Source organism: Opisthorchis viverrini (assembly GCF_000715545.1).
Source record: "Opisthorchis viverrini unplaced genomic scaffold opera_v5_41, whole genome shotgun sequence".
Taxonomy (NCBI): Eukaryota; Metazoa; Platyhelminthes; class Trematoda; order Opisthorchiida; family Opisthorchiidae; genus Opisthorchis; species Opisthorchis viverrini.
The window spans coordinates 541,056-559,368 of NW_008751697.1; the positions used below are offsets into that span (position 1 = coordinate 541,056).

At 44.9% G+C, this 18,313-nt stretch overlaps 1 protein-coding gene across 1 annotated transcript; it reads left to right on the top strand.

The window, feature by feature from the left end:
• Nucleotides 1-244: 244 nt before the first annotated feature.
• T265_03021 (hypothetical protein) lies at nt 245-8,376 on the top strand (the record flags this gene model as incomplete). The annotated part of the gene is made up of 10 exons (XM_009167410.1): nt 245-293; nt 1,624-1,675; nt 1,713-1,853; nt 2,821-3,027; nt 3,596-3,654; nt 3,690-3,745; nt 3,899-3,964; nt 5,909-6,048; nt 7,720-8,044; nt 8,110-8,376. The coding sequence occupies 10 exons, from the start codon at nt 245-247 to the stop codon at nt 8,374-8,376; spliced, it is 1,362 nt and encodes a 453-aa protein (XP_009165674.1).
• Between the last annotated feature and the right edge of the window lie 9,937 nt (nt 8,377-18,313).

An 18,313-nucleotide genomic window follows, 5' to 3' on the forward strand; every position in this document is an offset into this window, starting at 1 on the left:
CAGAGTCTCTCACACCAGGTTGGTCAATGGTTAGAGGTCTGACGAACACAGTCTCCTGGCCATCCAGGTTGGGGGTTGGAACATGTGGCGACTTGTTCCGTAGAAATGGATTTGCATTCGCATTTCCCGCCAAACACCGCTGCCTTGCGGTTAGGCTTTTGAGCCAAAGGCTTTGACTGAGGACCCTAATCGTCCTCCTGTCTAGGTGTGGGCGCCCTGGCAGTATCCCAGCCCACGTACAACCATGAATTGCACATACAAAAATAAACTAATGCCACATCGGCCGTCGCGTGGTGATGATGATCTATTTTCTCTAATCACTAAAAACTGTTCAGCCTTTTTGCGGCACAGCTACAATGCGACTCGAAGGGATCCTGGGAATCCGGACGCCTTCGGAATTGCAAGGACTAGATACACGCAATCGGAGAGCTCGGCATGGAGTCCCACCACAGATCTCATAACAAGAGCTGGATTTTCGACCTCCGAGCTGTATCCAGCTCGAGATTAAGAAGTCAATGGTGGTGCCCATTAATCAATATTCCAGGGTGTCCAATGAAATCGACAATGAAAATCGACACTTGAGAAGCTAGTATATCATGCACTGAACAAACGATGGATGAATGATAAATGAACTAATCTCACTGCATAGGTTGGGCTGGCCTGGCTACGTGCTCCATATACCAGTCGACCGGCTTCCTTGAAGCGTTCTTTTCACACAACCGGGTGGAAAGAAGAAAGAAAGAAAGAAAGCGTTCAGCTGAAGCACCCTTCCGGTGCCTAGCTGCCATGCCACCCGAAGGGAGCATTTGATTGCTTGAATGAGGGGAGGTGTGTGCACCTCGGAATGGTTGTAGTAAGCTAGTACCAAGTCCATTCTCCGCCCGCTTTTATCCTTTTCTTTACATTAAAGCTTTCAAAGAAATCATGGGTGTACGGCATTGAAGCATCAGCCTTGAACACTGATGTTATGCTGTCGATTGTGATTATGCTGATGTATGGTAGTGAAACATGGCCTCTTTGGGCAGATGACCTGGGGCGTCTTCAGATTTTTGACCAACGATTTTTCCGAAGTGTTGCTATTTTCGGATGAGTCAACGAATTCGTAGTGGTGTAATCAGAAAACGGGTAGTTGGTTGTGCAGCAGGTACTTCTGCGGCGACAAGCATCCGGCACTACCTACTGCGGTAGGTCGACCGTGTACTAGGCACGTCGGAATATCTACCGAAATAAATGTTGTTTTCTGTGTATCCTTCGGGGTGATGTAAACTGTGAGATGAACTTGGTGCAGGAATGTGAAAGAGATTCCGAAGTGTCTAGAAGTTATTGATGTAGTCGACCTTCGAGGATGAGGTTCCTGCACCTCCGCTGCACTTGGTTGCTGATCGATGTCAGTGGTGTTTGTGCTGTCAGATCCTTTCCATGTTATTCGACTGAGTACTTGAGGGCGTAGGCACCTTGGAATGCATGCGGCAAGCCGACTTCGGGTTCCTCCCTCATCCTCTTCTGTTTTTTCTAGTTTAGGGCTTTAAATACAATTCAGTGTGCTTATGGTGGCTCGGTAGTGTCAACACTGAGATTACTGTCTCTGACGATGATAGCCGTAGCCTTCTATTTGTTTTTCAGTTATACTGAGTGTACAGCGCTGTTATATCCAAATGTGTGGACGAACAGCCTGGTATGTTTTTCGATACAGCCCTACAATCAAACTACAGCGCACTTGATAAGAACACTATTTGCCAAAGATGCACCCTTAACCCGAGCAGTTCCAACAAGCCTCTGTTGCCGAGGTGGGATGACAAACGGAGCGGACACAAGTATGTCCCATCGTACAATTTGGCCCCAGGTTGTTTTACGTAAGTCAGATTTGTTCTTCTTTCCTTATCTACACCGAAAAACTGGACATAATGTCATACTTCTACCATCTTGATGTTCGTCCCATTCACGAAACTTATTTTGGTGCAGTAGTTGTGAAGGATGTACCAAAATAATACTGAAACCACCCTGTTAAAATGACTCATCCACCTTGGTACGTAGATTGCGCAACCCACAGGATTTCCGGCTTCTGTTTTCACTCTCCTGGCAATAAGGCACGGGTACCATTAATGCTTAACGAATCGTACGCGGTAGATGTGCGGAGAGTACATCCCCAATTGATCATGAGGATTAATGTTTGTTTGAGTAATGCAGAAAATTTTACTTCTTAAAGCAGAAATGCAACACTGGATTATGCTTCTTATAAGTTTTCAGCGTTGTATCTGCCAATTTGGGTCTATCCTGCAATATCCCAGGTATCAACTAATTAGCAAAACCGAGTGCCCGATCTCTATGCTCTTTCCAACCACCATTATATTTCTGGGCAACAGAAACGAGGTTTTCTTTTAGGCGGGATGGTTTTATTCTATCGGAATATTGTAAACCCAGTTTGCTTAAAGGATCTACAGGACGTATTGTTGAGTTTGTTAATGTGTACCGGCGCCGCTGTCGGTAGTCTTTGCCAGGAGAAGCAACTTTCCAGACGGAGATCCCTGACCGTCGATTGATGAAGCCTGTAGCATCCTGGAACTGCCCTTTTGTGGAATATGGTTTCAGGTCAAGATGGATGGCTTTTCTCGATGCACACCAGTTTGAGACTTGGTATCTGGGTTCTGTCTATCTGAAAAGGGTAATTTTAACTAAACTGTATTGCCTAACTTGCCATTCATGGTGTGTAGTTTGCAAATCAGAATGATTTTGGTTATCATTCAGGTTAGGCAGCCCATTTTCGTCTTCCTGACGTAAAGGAATGTCACGATGGTTTTTTGACAAATGTCTCATTTTCAGACCTGTGTTAGTCCTTGGAAAATTTGTCGGGGCTGAATCCATTGTTGCCATACAGCCGATGTACTGGGGTTTGGTTCCCTCATTTGCTCCAAAAGAATCTTCGGCCAGTTTTGCCACCTCTAATGCACGCATTGAGTCACTTCTCCAAAAACCGACCTATGGAAGCTCAATGCGACAAGGCAAGAGATGCGTCGTGTTGGCCCAAGGGTAGGCGTTTACAACCCATTGACATTCTGTTGACGTCTTTACCGTCGAACTTCCGTTGATTCACATCTAGCCTCATTGTGTTATTCGTCGCCTAAAAACATTGTTCAACGATCTCTAAAGTTGTTAACGGACCTTTGGCAGACGGTCTTCGTGCGTTCAATAAAGAGACAAGGCTGTTTAGGCCGCAACCAACCATATGCTACAGTTATCCCTGATAACGAGTTTTCCCTGCTTTGGCAATGCATGCGTCTTTTGGGATATATACAGCGTTCTTTCTGTACACCATCTTGGTTGGATGTTCAAGGGGCTCCTTCAGGAAAATAACCCGAAAACTGCCCCATAGGTCTACATAATCTAAGATAGTTTCCAATTTTATACACCGGGGAACCTACCCTTGTGCGTTGGGTCACAAGGGTTGTAGATCATGATGTAGATCACGCGTTGTAGATCACAATGAAAAGAACGATAAGACGATATGATGTGACGTAGCTTTATTTCTGTAGGGTACTACAATCATTTCTTTTGCATGTAACTTGGTCTTCTTTCCTCAAGCAGTGTTTTCTTGCAGTTTCTACGAGTGGAAGACGACTGATGGTCGTAAACAGCCTTATTACGTATATCCAAGTGGTAAGCAGTATTCATTCATGACAATTTCGCTTCAGACCCGAAAAAGTTGCTCATGATGGCTGGAGTGTTCGCGTTTCACGAGCAAAAACAAGTAGGTCCTTTACGACCGTAATCTTCAAGATGCCGCATCTACCAGCTATTTTCCTACTCTGTCATAACAGCCGATAGTGTCGGTATTGTGGCAGATGTTCACCACCGAATGCCTGTTGGTGCCCCTTTTGGAATCCATAATTCCTCTTCGTAGGTTGTTCTGACGACGGACGATGATGTAAATACATGGCTAGATCCTTCAGTCCTGAACCCTCAGCAAGTGAGTTGTATAATTGAAGTTACAAAACAGCCTACAGTAGCATGTTACAGTCTTGCATGAAGAAGTTTCATGATCGTTTAGTTAAATTTGACCTATTTTGCCCTTTACTAGGAAAACTCAAGAATGTACGTGTACACGAACCTTATTTGTTTGCTGCGTTATCAGTCACTCACTACGCAAAGTCGCCTTTGTTTCTGTTGTCAGCTTTAACTTTTATGCAGAAAGTGCGTGCTGAAAAACATTAACTTCACGCAGGCGCACTCTAGAGCGGCGAACATTACAACGTTTTACAAGGGAATGCGCGTGAATTCAGAAGTGTCGATTTCTGCGATAGCTTGGCTGCATATCTGTACTGACTTTTCACCAGTATGCCCGATGTCAACTTCCCATCGGGTTCCGTAGGTATCATACCATTGATGATGTGTTGATTTCATGTAACACAATTATGGATCAACGAATGAGGTTCAAACAGAGTAGGTTAAAACAGCTTAATGGTTAGCCAACTGAGCAGCTATATAAGAAAACGGATAACTAAATTCATCCTTTTGTCGTCTTTACGGGAATGAACCACATTGGACCAGAGATTCTGCGTTGCGTGCTTGCATTCCCATCATCGGTAGCATCGATTCAATCACCTCAGTGACATTGAACCGCCCGGTTTTACTGCACCCGAGTGAGGCTTATCCACCCTGAGCAAAAACGTGTCTTTAGCACAGTGCATGAATACTACTCACCCGATAGATTGGAAACATTGTACGCACTGTTCACAAAGTATTTTTGACCTTTGACAGCGCAGTTCTGGCTGGAATGAGGTTACTTGGGTTTCCCTTGAAATTTCGGCCATTTTTTATGTATACTATCCACTCGTGGCCTGCGGTAAGGAGACCGAAGACCCTCCATCGTTCTGCTACCAAAAAAAACAACGACCTATCTCAGGAATGCAAAGGAGCAGTTCGACATCTGGAAGTTGCACGTCATTTCAGTTGGTGAATCAGCTGCGGTCCGAAATCTGGAAACTTAGTAGAGTTCCTCGTATTCGATACAATTGTGACGCTGTTCATCATACAGTGTAGTTCACAGGTCCTGTTGTGAAGCTATTCAATAAGTTCCATCTAGTTCTGGTTGTGAGACTGCACACGTCCCGTCACCAGTTTCTTTTTGTTTGGGACTCATCTGGCAGACGTGGTCTCCGGAGTCTGTAAAAATCAAAACTCAGCTCGAACGGCAGATTTCGTGCAATATTCAAACCAGAGAGAATCTATTGAACGCCTTCACTATAGAATCTCGACGTTGTCCTTGTTAGATACATTGTACTGCAGAACATCGCCGTTGTGTGAATGCGAAGGTTCTTAACGAATAAACAGTTCTAGCAACTATGCATACACACGAGTTCAGAAATCCACGACCTAGTCGCTATTCAAATTGAAGAGTGCTTCTCACGAATTCCGGTGACTACGATGAGCCCTGACCAGAGCGAAACGGGTGGTGAGTTTTTCGATTCTCGGCAAGGATCTTTACCCTTGAGATGAACATTTGAAAAGAGCATTTTTACACATTCTGCACTTGGCTAACGAATTTCAATCTTCCGTAGATATTTTCTTCTGGTTTGCCACAGTATGAGAATTACCACTACTAACATTTACAATACTCTTCTACCCGAGATATGTTTTGTCGCAGCACGGGAACCTCTCCAAAGGCCAAAAGTTATTTTGTTAGGAAACATTCAGTTTTTACTGTCTGACGTAGCGGTAGAATTGTTGCCATCCTCAGGGAAGTTCCGTCCCGCAGAAATTCTCTAAACTATACCGTAATTCAACGGTAGGTGTCTTACAACGTTAACAAGTGTTCATAAGAGAAAGAAGAGTCGTAACCGACTCACCATTTGCTCCTCCATATGCGCAATTCATTTTTGTTAATCAATATAACCACTATTTCGGGTTTTAGGCACAAGCATTTCTTACAAGGATTGCTTCCGAGGCGAAACTCGCTCCTTTGTCTATGCATCCAGTCACACAGCGGATGAATTCCACGAGGTATAACGAGCCAGACTGCATCGCACCACTAACTGAACCGGTCGACTCCAAGTAAGTTGCCTAAAACTCGATACACATAAATGCTGCATTCTGGTGCGGAATAAGGTGGATTTTGCTCACGATAACATCGAATCTATCTTTTCATGTTAGCCGGAATTAATCAGTCAAATCATACTGTCGTTTCAAATTCTCTTTACTCACGGTACGCATATCAACCGAGCCGGGTGGAGTCACTTTCACATTTCATCCGTGAAGGAAAGCCACGCACGACCCGCCGAAATTCACCTGCGAGAGCGTTTCCGCTAAAATATGAGTCAAATAAATTGATTGCCCTCTCCTGTCATCTGAACTCTACTCATTACTGCGCCTATAATACCTGTTCTACTTGACCATTACTCTGCCTTCCAGCGCCCTACTGAAACGTCGGTCACAAAAATCGATTATCCATTAACGGTACCTCGCAACTAGTCGCTAGGGTACTGCAAAATTTAAAAGTTGCTTTTAGTGATGCTAGAAAACCCGCTGTTTCAGTAAAGCGAACGCTGCACAAACGTGGTCAGCTCATTTGTTAAGGTCAACAGGTTGCGTTCCCCTCAACAAAGAAATCGGGCTTCCCAGTAGCGAAATGTTTCGTAAAGGGATAGCCTAAGTGACTGCTCTACAGTAAGACTGCATGGAGTTTTCACTATGCAACACTGAAGATCTTTCATCCCGTTTGCTCTTATTCCATCAGCATACTAGGGTGTCAACCGCTGATGTCCTTGTCTATCGCTGTTTGATGAATATAGGTTGATTACATCAAAGATGCCTGCCAACAAAGGCCTATTTACGTAGTAGGTTCGTAGATCGATCAACTGTATTGTTTGGCTTTCAAAAAGACAGATTTGATGAGCCAAACGCCGGACGTTACGTGTGAGATAAACAGGTACATTTGAATCAGTATCTACACATTTGTTCATGGGTCGAACTGGAAGAGAAACCATTCGGCCACCGGCGGTAACGCGGTCTCTGTGAGTAGTCAGACCGAGAAGTCTGTAGGTCTTTGACAGCTGATCCAGAAATGCAGTCTGAGTGGGCTAGTGCCCAAAAATTCCGCAACAGCTTCCTCAAGTATCTACTGAACGGTGCTGTTTTTCGTGCCTAATTCGGAATGGCGTTAGCGGAGAGATCACCAACACTTGACTTGTTGGAAGGATATTAAATAGGTCATGTGTTGTCCGCATTTCCGGTGCGATGTGCCTCTCAGGACGGTCTGCATTGTCCGCCTTGTGCTCGGACCGAGACACTGGAGGATACGGCCAACTATTAATGTTAATAGCGTCCCTCCTCCCAGTTTCTGTTTTGGCCGTCTGAATTAATGTGTGCAGGTATATGCACTTCGGAGCTCTTGTATTAGAGTGGCGCAAGGTCTTTTCCCTCGTCTTATTTTTCGTCGGACATGCCGTATTTTCCACTCCAAGCACCTGTTGGCGAAAAGTTTGCGAGGCAAACCATGAAGTGGCAACGTGAAATGAAAGCCATTCATGCCAAGTTGAGCACCGTGAGCTCTTCGCAGGTAGGGTCGGCGTGATCGTTTTTGCGCGTGCATGCAATGTAGTCGATCCCAGTCACGAGTATGCTGTCACCTCTCAGCCGGACTGTCTAGCTAATGCTTGTTTATCGCTGTGTACTGAGGTTCACAAAGGACAGTGGGTCAACCCCACTGATGGCATCTTGCCACAGCATAATGCTCAGACCTGTTAACCTCAATGATTTTGGAAGACGTTTTTGGTCTCTTCTAAAGACGATTATTTTTGCAATAGGTTCCCACCCTTCCCCTTCTCACGCGAGATGGTCCCAGTGGTTAGAGCGCGAATTTACTGACCGAAAGGTCCGTGGTTCGAACCTGACCTGTGCTTCTCGACTTCCCCTGTCTAGGCTTGGGCAACCTGACAGTATCCCAGCCGTCGTGCAACCTTCAGGTGGCATGGCAGTTGGGCACCGAAAGGGTGCTACAGCTGGACCTGCTGCTGATGACATTAACAGCGAATTATACACTTGTCTTGCAGTAAGACACAGTTGTGCGATTTCCTAGAAGACCCACTTCCAATCTCTAAGAACATGTTTGCCTAGTCTCATTGGGATTCGCTTTTTTTCAACAACGATCATCTTATCGTCTGTGCCGAATGCTCGTTTGACATGGTCACAATTTTATCTTCTTTTAGGAAGTCAATCAAGGCCCGAGGTTCATCAAACTTGATGATCAAGTTCTTAAAACGCTCAGAGGAAGTTCAGGCGACTCAGCCCGCGAGCAAAAAACAGGCATGTGATGACGCTTGTATTCCAGTAGAAAAGCATGAAGAGAAGAAGCAAGACCAGATAAAAACGGAGCCGCATTAATTAAAGCACAGCGCTTTTAATTTTTGTTCTACGGTATTTTTCTATAAATATTATTGTAAAATTGCATTATCACTGCCATTCACCCAGTAACATCGAAGATATTAGCAGGTTATCACAGAAGTCAGGTCATTGTGGGCGCAAAACCAGTTTCTTAGCCAGAATCGCCCTTTTATCAGCCACCCTGGATTTCGCCGGTAGTTTCGAATTTGCCTGTGGGGGAGCAAAGAGACAAAAGCAGCGTGCGATCGGTAACATTTCATTCAATTCGAGTGTTTATTCCATTGCAACAGAGTTGACGAAAAGTGTTACCGATGATGATGTTACGGACACAGGAGCTCACAGTTTCATTAATCAATGTGGGAAACGTGGAAGTGATCGTATAGCTGTTCACTTGAGGAAGTCAGGAGTTAGTAGTCACTCGTTAAACGTGATGTTTCGGATGCGCGAATGCCCATGCGACGGTGCCTGTCGGCATGCCTAACCATCGACATACTCCTACACAATCAGGAAAGTACTGCTGGAGACTGGCTAAGCCCACAAGTGTCTTTGTTAAATTTGGTGGCAGTACTAAATCTTGACAGTCGTCACTGATCTTGAAGTGGCGTGAGATAAAGACATTGTATTATGTGCTACAGAGAAAGAGGGGAGCTACTGTGCTCGCTTTTGTAATCCGTCCCACCGCTAATAATGGTTTCTCCAATTAGTTTGCAACTATGGCACACGGAATTTCTGGTCTTTTTTCACGGACATATCTGAGTCCTATTGTTTATTCGATCTATTACGTCCTGCTGACTCTTAAGTAAATGGGCTAGGAAGCAGCCATTAGATTCATGTTAGGTGTCGACTGATGTTTTTACTCCGAATGCGTTTGAGGGGTCATTACACTGGCAGCGTGAATAACTGGCTTGCGCTCTCACCTACTAACGGTTGCACAGTTGCTCTAGATCGACACGGATTATAGCGTCACAGAGAAAACGCACAGGAACGCTGTTTTACTTATGCTGTTTTGTGTTTCCATTATCTCATCAATAGCTGTCGTCTCGGTGAGGGTTGGGCCTTAGTGCTATACTCAGCCTGTGGGCCACGTTCGCGAGAACCTTGTTGCTCAATCTGAATCCAAACCAAGGATGCCAAGTACAGTTACGCGACTTCAACACAACAAATTACTTTGCCAGTGGGATAGCAAAACAATGTATACAGTCGGGCATGAATCGCATGGTAGGAACGAGCTGAAGAGGATCGAACAATGCATCATTTGAAGGAGCGAGTGAAGGTGAACTTTCACAGTGGTTGTACCGCCGATTGAAATTGTACGCTTAGGGTGAAGCAAACTCTCCAAGGGGCGATGCTTCGTTCCGTCTTCAACGTTTACCACTGATGTGCGAGCAATTTTATGGGCGTTTGTATTTAGGCCAGAGTAATGTACGTGGGTACTGGATGGACAGAACCATAGGAATACGGGGAAGCGAATCGACTTACTTCTTGTGGTAGTGGGGTGGAAGTGAGGGGATTGTATTTTGTTTGTGCCCGCTCTCTTTTCTCTCGTATACGGTTGGTGATTTCAGTGAACGGATCCGGCGGCGCAACAGGTTGTTCTTGGAATACAATTGTGCTCAGTCGACTCGTCCGCTGTGTTACCGTTTTCGGCATATCTGGCGATGTCATGCAAAACATGACAGGTTTTCTTGAACTGGGTTCGTTGGGCGAACTTCGTACAGGAGAGGAGTGTTTACCAGGACGCACAGTTGGGACTGACGATACCAAAGCACCTCGCCAAGGGAATTGGGAATTTGCCCCAAATAAGGCATCAGGTTGGCGCTGTACTGGTGAGTTTGATTGTGATCGACTAGGCGGTGCAGTAGCCAGGAGAGAGAAAACTGCCACAAGAAAAGGAGGAATGTGACCCTGCACCAGTCTTGCACGGAAAACGTGAATAATCATCGTTATTTTAAGTCCTTCACTCATGGAGAATGACCTCAGGTCTCAGTTTGGAGTTGTCCCTTTTGGGAATGACCAACTCCCACTGACTACGTAATCCAATATTGCTATTAGTACTTCAGTGAAGCACTGAAGCCAGTCAAGTGATTTTATGACTCCCTTCGAAGTCCTCAAAACATAGATGACTCTTATCGTCTACAAAAATTGTCGCGGGGACAGTGCCTTTGAAAAACTACCGTTTTTCGAACGCTGTTTCGAATGTCACATCCAAACTTGTACGTGATTGATACTGTCGCTGTGGTTGGTATATTCACACATTTTCGTCACGATTTAACATTGATGCAACAAAATCTGGTCTGTCATCGTTTCACAAGACAGTAATTGGATAAAAGTCGGTGCACCCAGGAGATTTGGACTCCGCGAAGTACGAAGATACCTGTGTGAATTTGGATCACGCGCTTGTTCGTTGTTGCTTCTCGTCGAACACATCTCGCCCGGCCACTGATAAGTTTTCGGACCTTGATGTTAAACAAGTCTACCAAAACCATCGATTGAAGTCACTTTTGGACAACACGTCTGCTGGCGTTAACTTACTGGAAGGCACTGTCCGTATACCTGCGAGATGCTGGTCGACCCGCTCTTAAGGACAAAACGAGTGGTAGTTTTCCAAGGCGTGGTACTCCACACAAAAAACGATTCAGCCTATCGGCCACTACAAACACCCTACTGCGGGGACTCTGAATCATATGGGAAATCAAACAACCTAACAAAAACCGACGGACCAACAGGAGAAGGTTAACGAAAATGGAAGGTTATCGAATCAACCAATCACGTAGAACGAAATCAGATCACAAAAACAGGAAGGAAACGGTTCAGTCGGATTGAAGGCGCCCAACGAGCCTACCAGATACAAGGAAGTCACATCATAACACTAGTGACCAACTAAATTACGCAATCACATGTTGGCCAGCTGAGTTGGTGGAGTCAAGTGCTTCTGAGTGCGGATAATGATGGCGCTCGATTCAGCTGCATTCATACACTTGGTGGAAAACGTGCCTAGTCTCGTCGGTTGGAGGTGGTAGTCCATCTTATTCCGTTCCAAACAAGCAGGTGATCAGCGAAGGGCTCCGATTTTAGCCCCAAACGTAAGGGCAATCTGCTTTACCAAGACATGCGTGTTCGCACGCACCGCCAGAAATTTGCTGACGGATTCGAATGGGAATTATTGCCAGTTAATTCAATTTCGATGGCACCATGACACATTCATTCATTACTGCTGTTTACGACCGTTTGTTGTGTGAATTTACTTTATTTATCCCCACGGATTGAACGTAGGATTTCGAATAAACACCTGAATTATGCCTGTACGGTACACATCACGCGATCTGCAGCTCTTATTCAGCCGGGTGCCCGTTGTGAGTTTTAGAACAACGCCTCGGACTGTTTTGAGCCTTGAATAGAAATAAACCACGGACCACCCAACCTACGCTTCCTGTGACTTCGTATGGCTGGCTACAACACGGATAAAATTGTCTACGTTATGTTCAGTTTAAATCATGGCCTAACAATTCGCTCCGGACATTATTGTCTCTGAACATCCTGCTTCGACGTGGCTAGTGTTGGCGATTCGTAACCTCAGCTAAGAAGTGTTAAATGGGATTTTGTGGGCCTAAGTAAGGGTTTAGCGTTTGACCCCCATTTAAAGCGACCTAATTTGAGACCACAGATAAACTCAACGTGGCATCGTCGGCGCGCAAAAACCAAAGCAAGTTCTAGAGATTGATGTGAGGATCATTCTAGAGAAAACCTACTCCAGCGTACCCGGGTAAGATGTTACGACATGAAGTCCGAACCGTAGCACCGGTAGTTAGATTGCATGTCGCCAATCCTCGTCAAAGGCTTCTAATGTGACGTATCATAAGTGTGCACTGGAAGAACATCATAGCTGAACCAGCACTGTGAGAGAAAGCGTTCGGTAGTGTAACTTAGTCCCTCGCTTTCCGGAAGATGGATGACAGCTGCATCGGACGAATTCCACGTATGAACGGAGCTTTGCAGCGAACTGTCCTATATTTTCGTGCCAGATGAACCATTCATGATATGCCAATCAGTCGGTGATGTATGGGTTGAATATCGAAGAAACTTACGTTCTTTGTTCTTGCCGGTCAACAACAGCAATCTTGTTGTCTTGAAAGTTTCTGTAAACAAGGAAAATTAGAATGGTTTTTTAAGGACATGTTCCACAAATACCCAATACATTGTCACTCAAACTTTCGGACATTCACTAACTAACTGCAAAGAAGGCGAAACGCAACCTTCTCGTCGCTTGGTTTTTATTTCGGAAGTAATTCTGCTTAGACAAGCTTCATCTCATTCAGCCAAAGTGATACTGAGTGGTGTCTATGTAAAAAGAAATCTCCCGGTATATTTTCGACGAATCTCACCACGGGCCAAACACCTAAAACAGCAAATCAGGTCGCTGTCCAACGCATGAGAATGTCAGTTTTGTGGTGCTTTGACTAGACTTGAACTGGGTAAGAAATTTGAGTTCAACCTAGCAGCCAAGGGGTCAATCGAGTAGCCCTTCTATCGTCGTCAATACAGTTTTCTGCAACAGCGGGGTTTCGTATTCTTAAACGTAAAACGACAAACTACGCATCACTCATGCTGAATAGATGCATACACACAGATAGAGTGAACAATGGGGCACCGCATAACAGTGTTGCAAGCAGGATAAAGTACATAACAGTGCGTAATGAAGTGGTGTAACAAACAGACTGAATGAAGATGCACTTTCGACGGAAAGCTTTCAAGGACACGCATCGACGTGCACAGTGAGGCAACGAAATAATGACTGCGTGTAGGACAATATCTGGAGATGCGCACAACTATTACCTCTGTGGACGTAGAGCGACCATGAGATAGGATTTCTTCTGAGTAGACAGCACCTTCAAGATTTCAGGAAGCTTACTTTTTAATTGGATGCCAGCATCTGTGTCCGGTAAGTAAGCCCGAGGGATTCGACCGTTGTTATCGTAAAGTCCAGGATCAGCACCTTCAATGAGAATGCAATACAACAAATGGTTTGTAAAATTTTGCTGAACAGGCAAACAAAGAGTACTGAAAAATAAAATTGAACTTGAGGCATACAGATCAATGAAAAGTTTCGACTTCCCAGCACAAAGTGTAAAAATCACCTCAAACAAACAGGGGGTAAATCAACAGCTGTCAGTTGCCCAAGCAATGGAACAACGAGGAACCACGATTATTATTCCTAATAATCTAGACACGAGATCGTTGAAAATTCTCAGTACAGAACGGTATGGATTAGGCATGCTAATCAAATTCGACATAGCATATGATCCGATATAATACAAGAAAGAAAAAACGAATCTACCGTTAGACATCCTCCTCGAAACGTTCAAGATGCAACCGGATAATGAGTCAACAGAATCGAACATTGACATCAACCCATCTTCGTTGCAAAGAAAAACTGAACGACGAAGAGTTCTAGTAAAACGGTTGCGGATAAATCCCACGTTGAGAACCTACGATCTATCTCCAAAAGGGGGAAGTGTCATGATGCGCCCAGACATGGAAAAAGTACATGTGCAGAGAGTGACGCATCCCCAAGGTCACCATCGGTACGACACGTCCGGAAAGTAGGTGCGTTGGCGGAGCTCACCAAACACGGCTTAGCAACATAAGACCAGTTAAGTGGGGCTGGAATTGTTCACGACCGGAACTCCGCCATAGACTGTACGGGACAAACAAGCGAACGACCATATTTGGCCATTCAGTCATCCTATATATTTACACAGAAGTTCTGTATGTTTTCGAAAAAAGTTTGGTGATAATCGGTAGATTTATTGCTGGGCAACGTTTCGCTTTTGACACAAAAGCTTCGTCAGGCCAAGTGACTAGGTTCCGAGGTTGATCGAGATTTAAGGCGGAAGGAGAACCAATCAGCTAAGCCAAGCTAAATCTCTGTTGGGTGTCCGTCGAGGGATTTTAGTGTGTTTGAGTGGTTGAACAAGTGTTGGGTCGATGGGGAAACCTACATGTGTTTGGGTCCAGCCTAGGGTCTAGTTCTTTTGGTTCGGTTCATTTGATGGTTCCTCTTGAACTTCGTTTGAACCTTCTGTTAGTCTGTGTAGGTGAGCTAGTGCTAAGAAAGTTGTGTAAGAGGGATGCTGTGACCTTTGGTCGGTTGGGGTTTTCACCCCTACCCCACGGTTTTTTCTAGTGATCCTAAGTGGATTGACAAACACCGTCACGTGTCAACTCGGCTTATCTAAGACCGCTTTCCATACGCTCGCTAGCTCCACACCCTCGATTCTATTCACGCTGTGATGCTTAGTGATTTCCACCGCCTCTGTATGTTTTGTCCTGACAATACAGCCGTGTCCCGAGTCCTCTGTCCTCCCCTTATCGCGTAGTCTGGCAGGCTCAGTGAAGGCGTAACCAATAGACGGCCACCCACGATACAACAGTAACGTACAGGTGTATGGTCAGAGTGGTCTGGTGTTTCAAAAGTAGCGGCAGGTGGTGATCGACCCTCGCTACCAGTAACTAACGGCACTGTGTTCCATTTGGATCCGGGACTGTTTCGTTGGTGAACACCACGTTGTCAAGCGACTTCCGATATTCCGGGAATTGATACTGCAAAGGAACAGTTTGTGATCGGAACACATATGGAGAATGCGATTTCCATTGTCCGTGCGTCTCGCAAGCAACAGGACAACCATTCAATTGGGTCCCAGCAGTGCTTAGTTTAACTACCTGGGCGCCCATGTTACCAGAAGCTATAACAATGTCTGGGCTTTTAGCTCGTTGTAAAAGAGCACCTAGAGCGTCATAGAAACTATTTATCAGATTCAGGGCTACAGTTAATTAGGGCAGAAGCAGAAGCAACAAACAGGGAGCGATGGACCTCACTTCCTCTAGATTCTCTCACAGATGTTGCCAAACGCGCCGCACAGAGGTAACTACTAACGGGTATCCTAATGAGCAGAGACGCTTCCGCCCGTCCGTTCAATACAATACCCACCCCAGTATATCCAGCTGCAGCGGCCTCTGCATCACCAAAGGTGCGCAGCCGAAATCCAGAAGGCGAGAGGGATGTCAATTTAATAACACTAATTGCGTCCTGTATCCTTTTTCTGATAGACAGCAGGCATCAATGCAGATGGAATCCAGCGTACGAACAACCGCTTTTTATCGTGCTTGTTTCAGTGTGCGAACAAGAATATTAGCCAAGTACACCGGCTTCCGAAATTTGAAAACGGCCTTCGAAGTGTTTAAGGTTGTTACTGAAGTTGTACCTGTGGAGTACCCAATCCGAGGTAGGGTAGGGTGTAAGAAGGAATAAGTGAAAGCGTAAGAAAGTAGGCACCAGCTGGAGCATGTTGTCGCCCACCTGCCCTAATGTATGCATCAAGTAAGGCGATCCGGTTGGTGACACCACGCGACGGCCAATGTGCCATGAGGATATTGTTAGTTGTGTCATGGTTGTACGGGGGCGAGGATACTGCCAGGATGCCCACACCTGGACTGGGGACAGTTAGGGTTCTTGACCAAAGCCTGACCGCAAGGCAGCGATGTATAGCCTGGTAGGAATATCGAAGTTCGTTACACATGAAATAGTGTGATTAACAAATACGATATGCATCGAGTTTTCCGACAAATTTCAAGTCCAACACAATATACTGTTTGCAACTTATGGATCACACTGAACACAAAATGTACCTTGATGTCGGCGGCATTGAAATAGGCTCATGATCCGAAAGGCGAATGGCTGATTACTTTTAAAATGCTGTGTGATCAGATTTGAGTCAAAACCATTGTATATTATTTCGGGATTTCTACGTGATGTTGGTTTCACGAAAAAAACGTGAAGGAATCCTAGTATAAGTGACAGGTCACATAGGTCAAGATAAGAACAGTTACGAAAAATTGACTGGTCATATAGCCTCGGTTTCCGGAGCCAGAAACTCTACCGATGAGCATTTAATGTATGGAGCAATTGGGGGTGTAGTCTCCGAATCACTAGTATGTTTAAACTCAGGGTATGCAGTCGACAGGACAAACAAATCCACTGATAAAATTTGCCCACGAAAGTCAATGGTACCCGCGTTTTCGTGTCGATGGAATGGTTTCACTGTGCTACCCAACCATAACACATTTCTAGCAGTCACTGTGCATAGCAGTAAAACAAACGACGAGGATGCCCACGGACTGGGGACAGTTAGGGTTCTTGACCAAAGCCTGACCGCAAGGCAGCGATGTATAGCCTGGTAGGAATATCGAAGTTCGTTACACATGAAATAGTGTGATTAACAAATACGATATGCATCGAGTTTTCCGACAAATTTCAAGTCCAACACAATATACTGTTTGCAACTTATGGATCACACTGAACACAAAATGTACCTTGATGTCGGCGGCATTGAAATAGGCTCATGATCCGAAAGGCGAATGGCTGATTACTTTTAAAATGCTGTGTGATCAGATTTGAGTCAAAACCATTGTATATTATTTCGGGATTTCTACGTGATGTTGGTTTCACGAAAAAAACGTGAAGGAATCCTAGTATAAGTGACAGGTCACATAGGTCAAGATAAGAACAGTTACGAAAAATTGACTGGTCATATAGCCTCGGTTTCCGGAGCCAGAAACTCTACCGATGAGCATTTAATGTATGGAGCAATTGGGGGTGTAGTCTCCGAATCACTAGTATGTTTAAACTCAGGGTATGCAGTCGACAGGACAAACAAATCCACTGATAAAATTTGCCCACGAAAGTCATTGGTACCCGCGTTTTCGTGTCGATGGAATGGTTTCACTGTGCTACCCAACCATAACACATTTCTAGCAGTCACTGTGCATAGCAGTAAAACAAACGACGACAAACCTACCCATTGTGAGTAAATTAGAGGAAAGAATAGGTGTGGTAAAGACCAGTGAGGCACTCAGATACATAAAAACACGTTCACTACCAACAGGAAAATAGTAGCGGGACCTCGGAGGAAGTTGGCAACACCACCGGGAATCGCCGAAACTTTGCTCTTCCCAATGGTGTGCTTTGTCCAGAGGGGCTCTTATATCCCACTAAGGTGCCAATAAATCAGAAGAGAAAGACAGATTCGCTAACCCTAGTATGAGATAGGTTCATCCGAAAGTTGTCAGCCTCACCAGCGAAGCAACGTGAGTTGTTTGCATATCGCCTCTAAATCCATGGAGCCACCAGTGGCGGGTGTTGAATTCAAGGTACACATGCTTCCAACGATTGTGATTACTCCTTACCCTTAAGATGAACGGTGATCGGCATATTTGCCTGCTGTTATTATGCACCTTCTAGATAAACTTCCAGAGCTATCTTAGTGGTCATTGGTAACCTCGTGGGTCGTAGTGATAGAGGTACATTTTCAAATCCTAAAGATGTCATGTATCAAGGCGATAGCACTAAGCATTATCACAAACCCTCACCTTTTGTGACTCATATTCCGTATTAAACATTTCTCCCAAGGCTACCCAAGCTCTACACAAGTGTGACGGTTACTCGACACCAACCGCAACTTAGGGAGCCAGAGTTCAATGATACATCAACTGCGATTACATACCTTTGAGGAGGCAAAAAATAACATGCGTGGGATTGATTGGTGGCCCACTTGATTTTCGCAGTTCGTTATCTTTTTCTTATAAGAGGCGACTGGCTAGGCAAATCATCAGCCTTCAAATTCATGTACCCTGGCGTTGAAAAGCAAGAGCAGAAACATACTATCGCATGGCTTAGAGAATTATTGAATTGTTCTTTTGTCTTATCTGCATTTTGATTTACAGAATATAGTTGTGGTCGCTGTAAGGAGGCCTATCGCTTTCATCAAGAGAAAACGAGACCAGCAAGTAACTTGCTGATACTGGTGACAACCGCACTTTCCATCTGGCAGAGATAAGAAGACAATGCGAAGATAAGAATACCCAAGTGAAAGGAATTTTA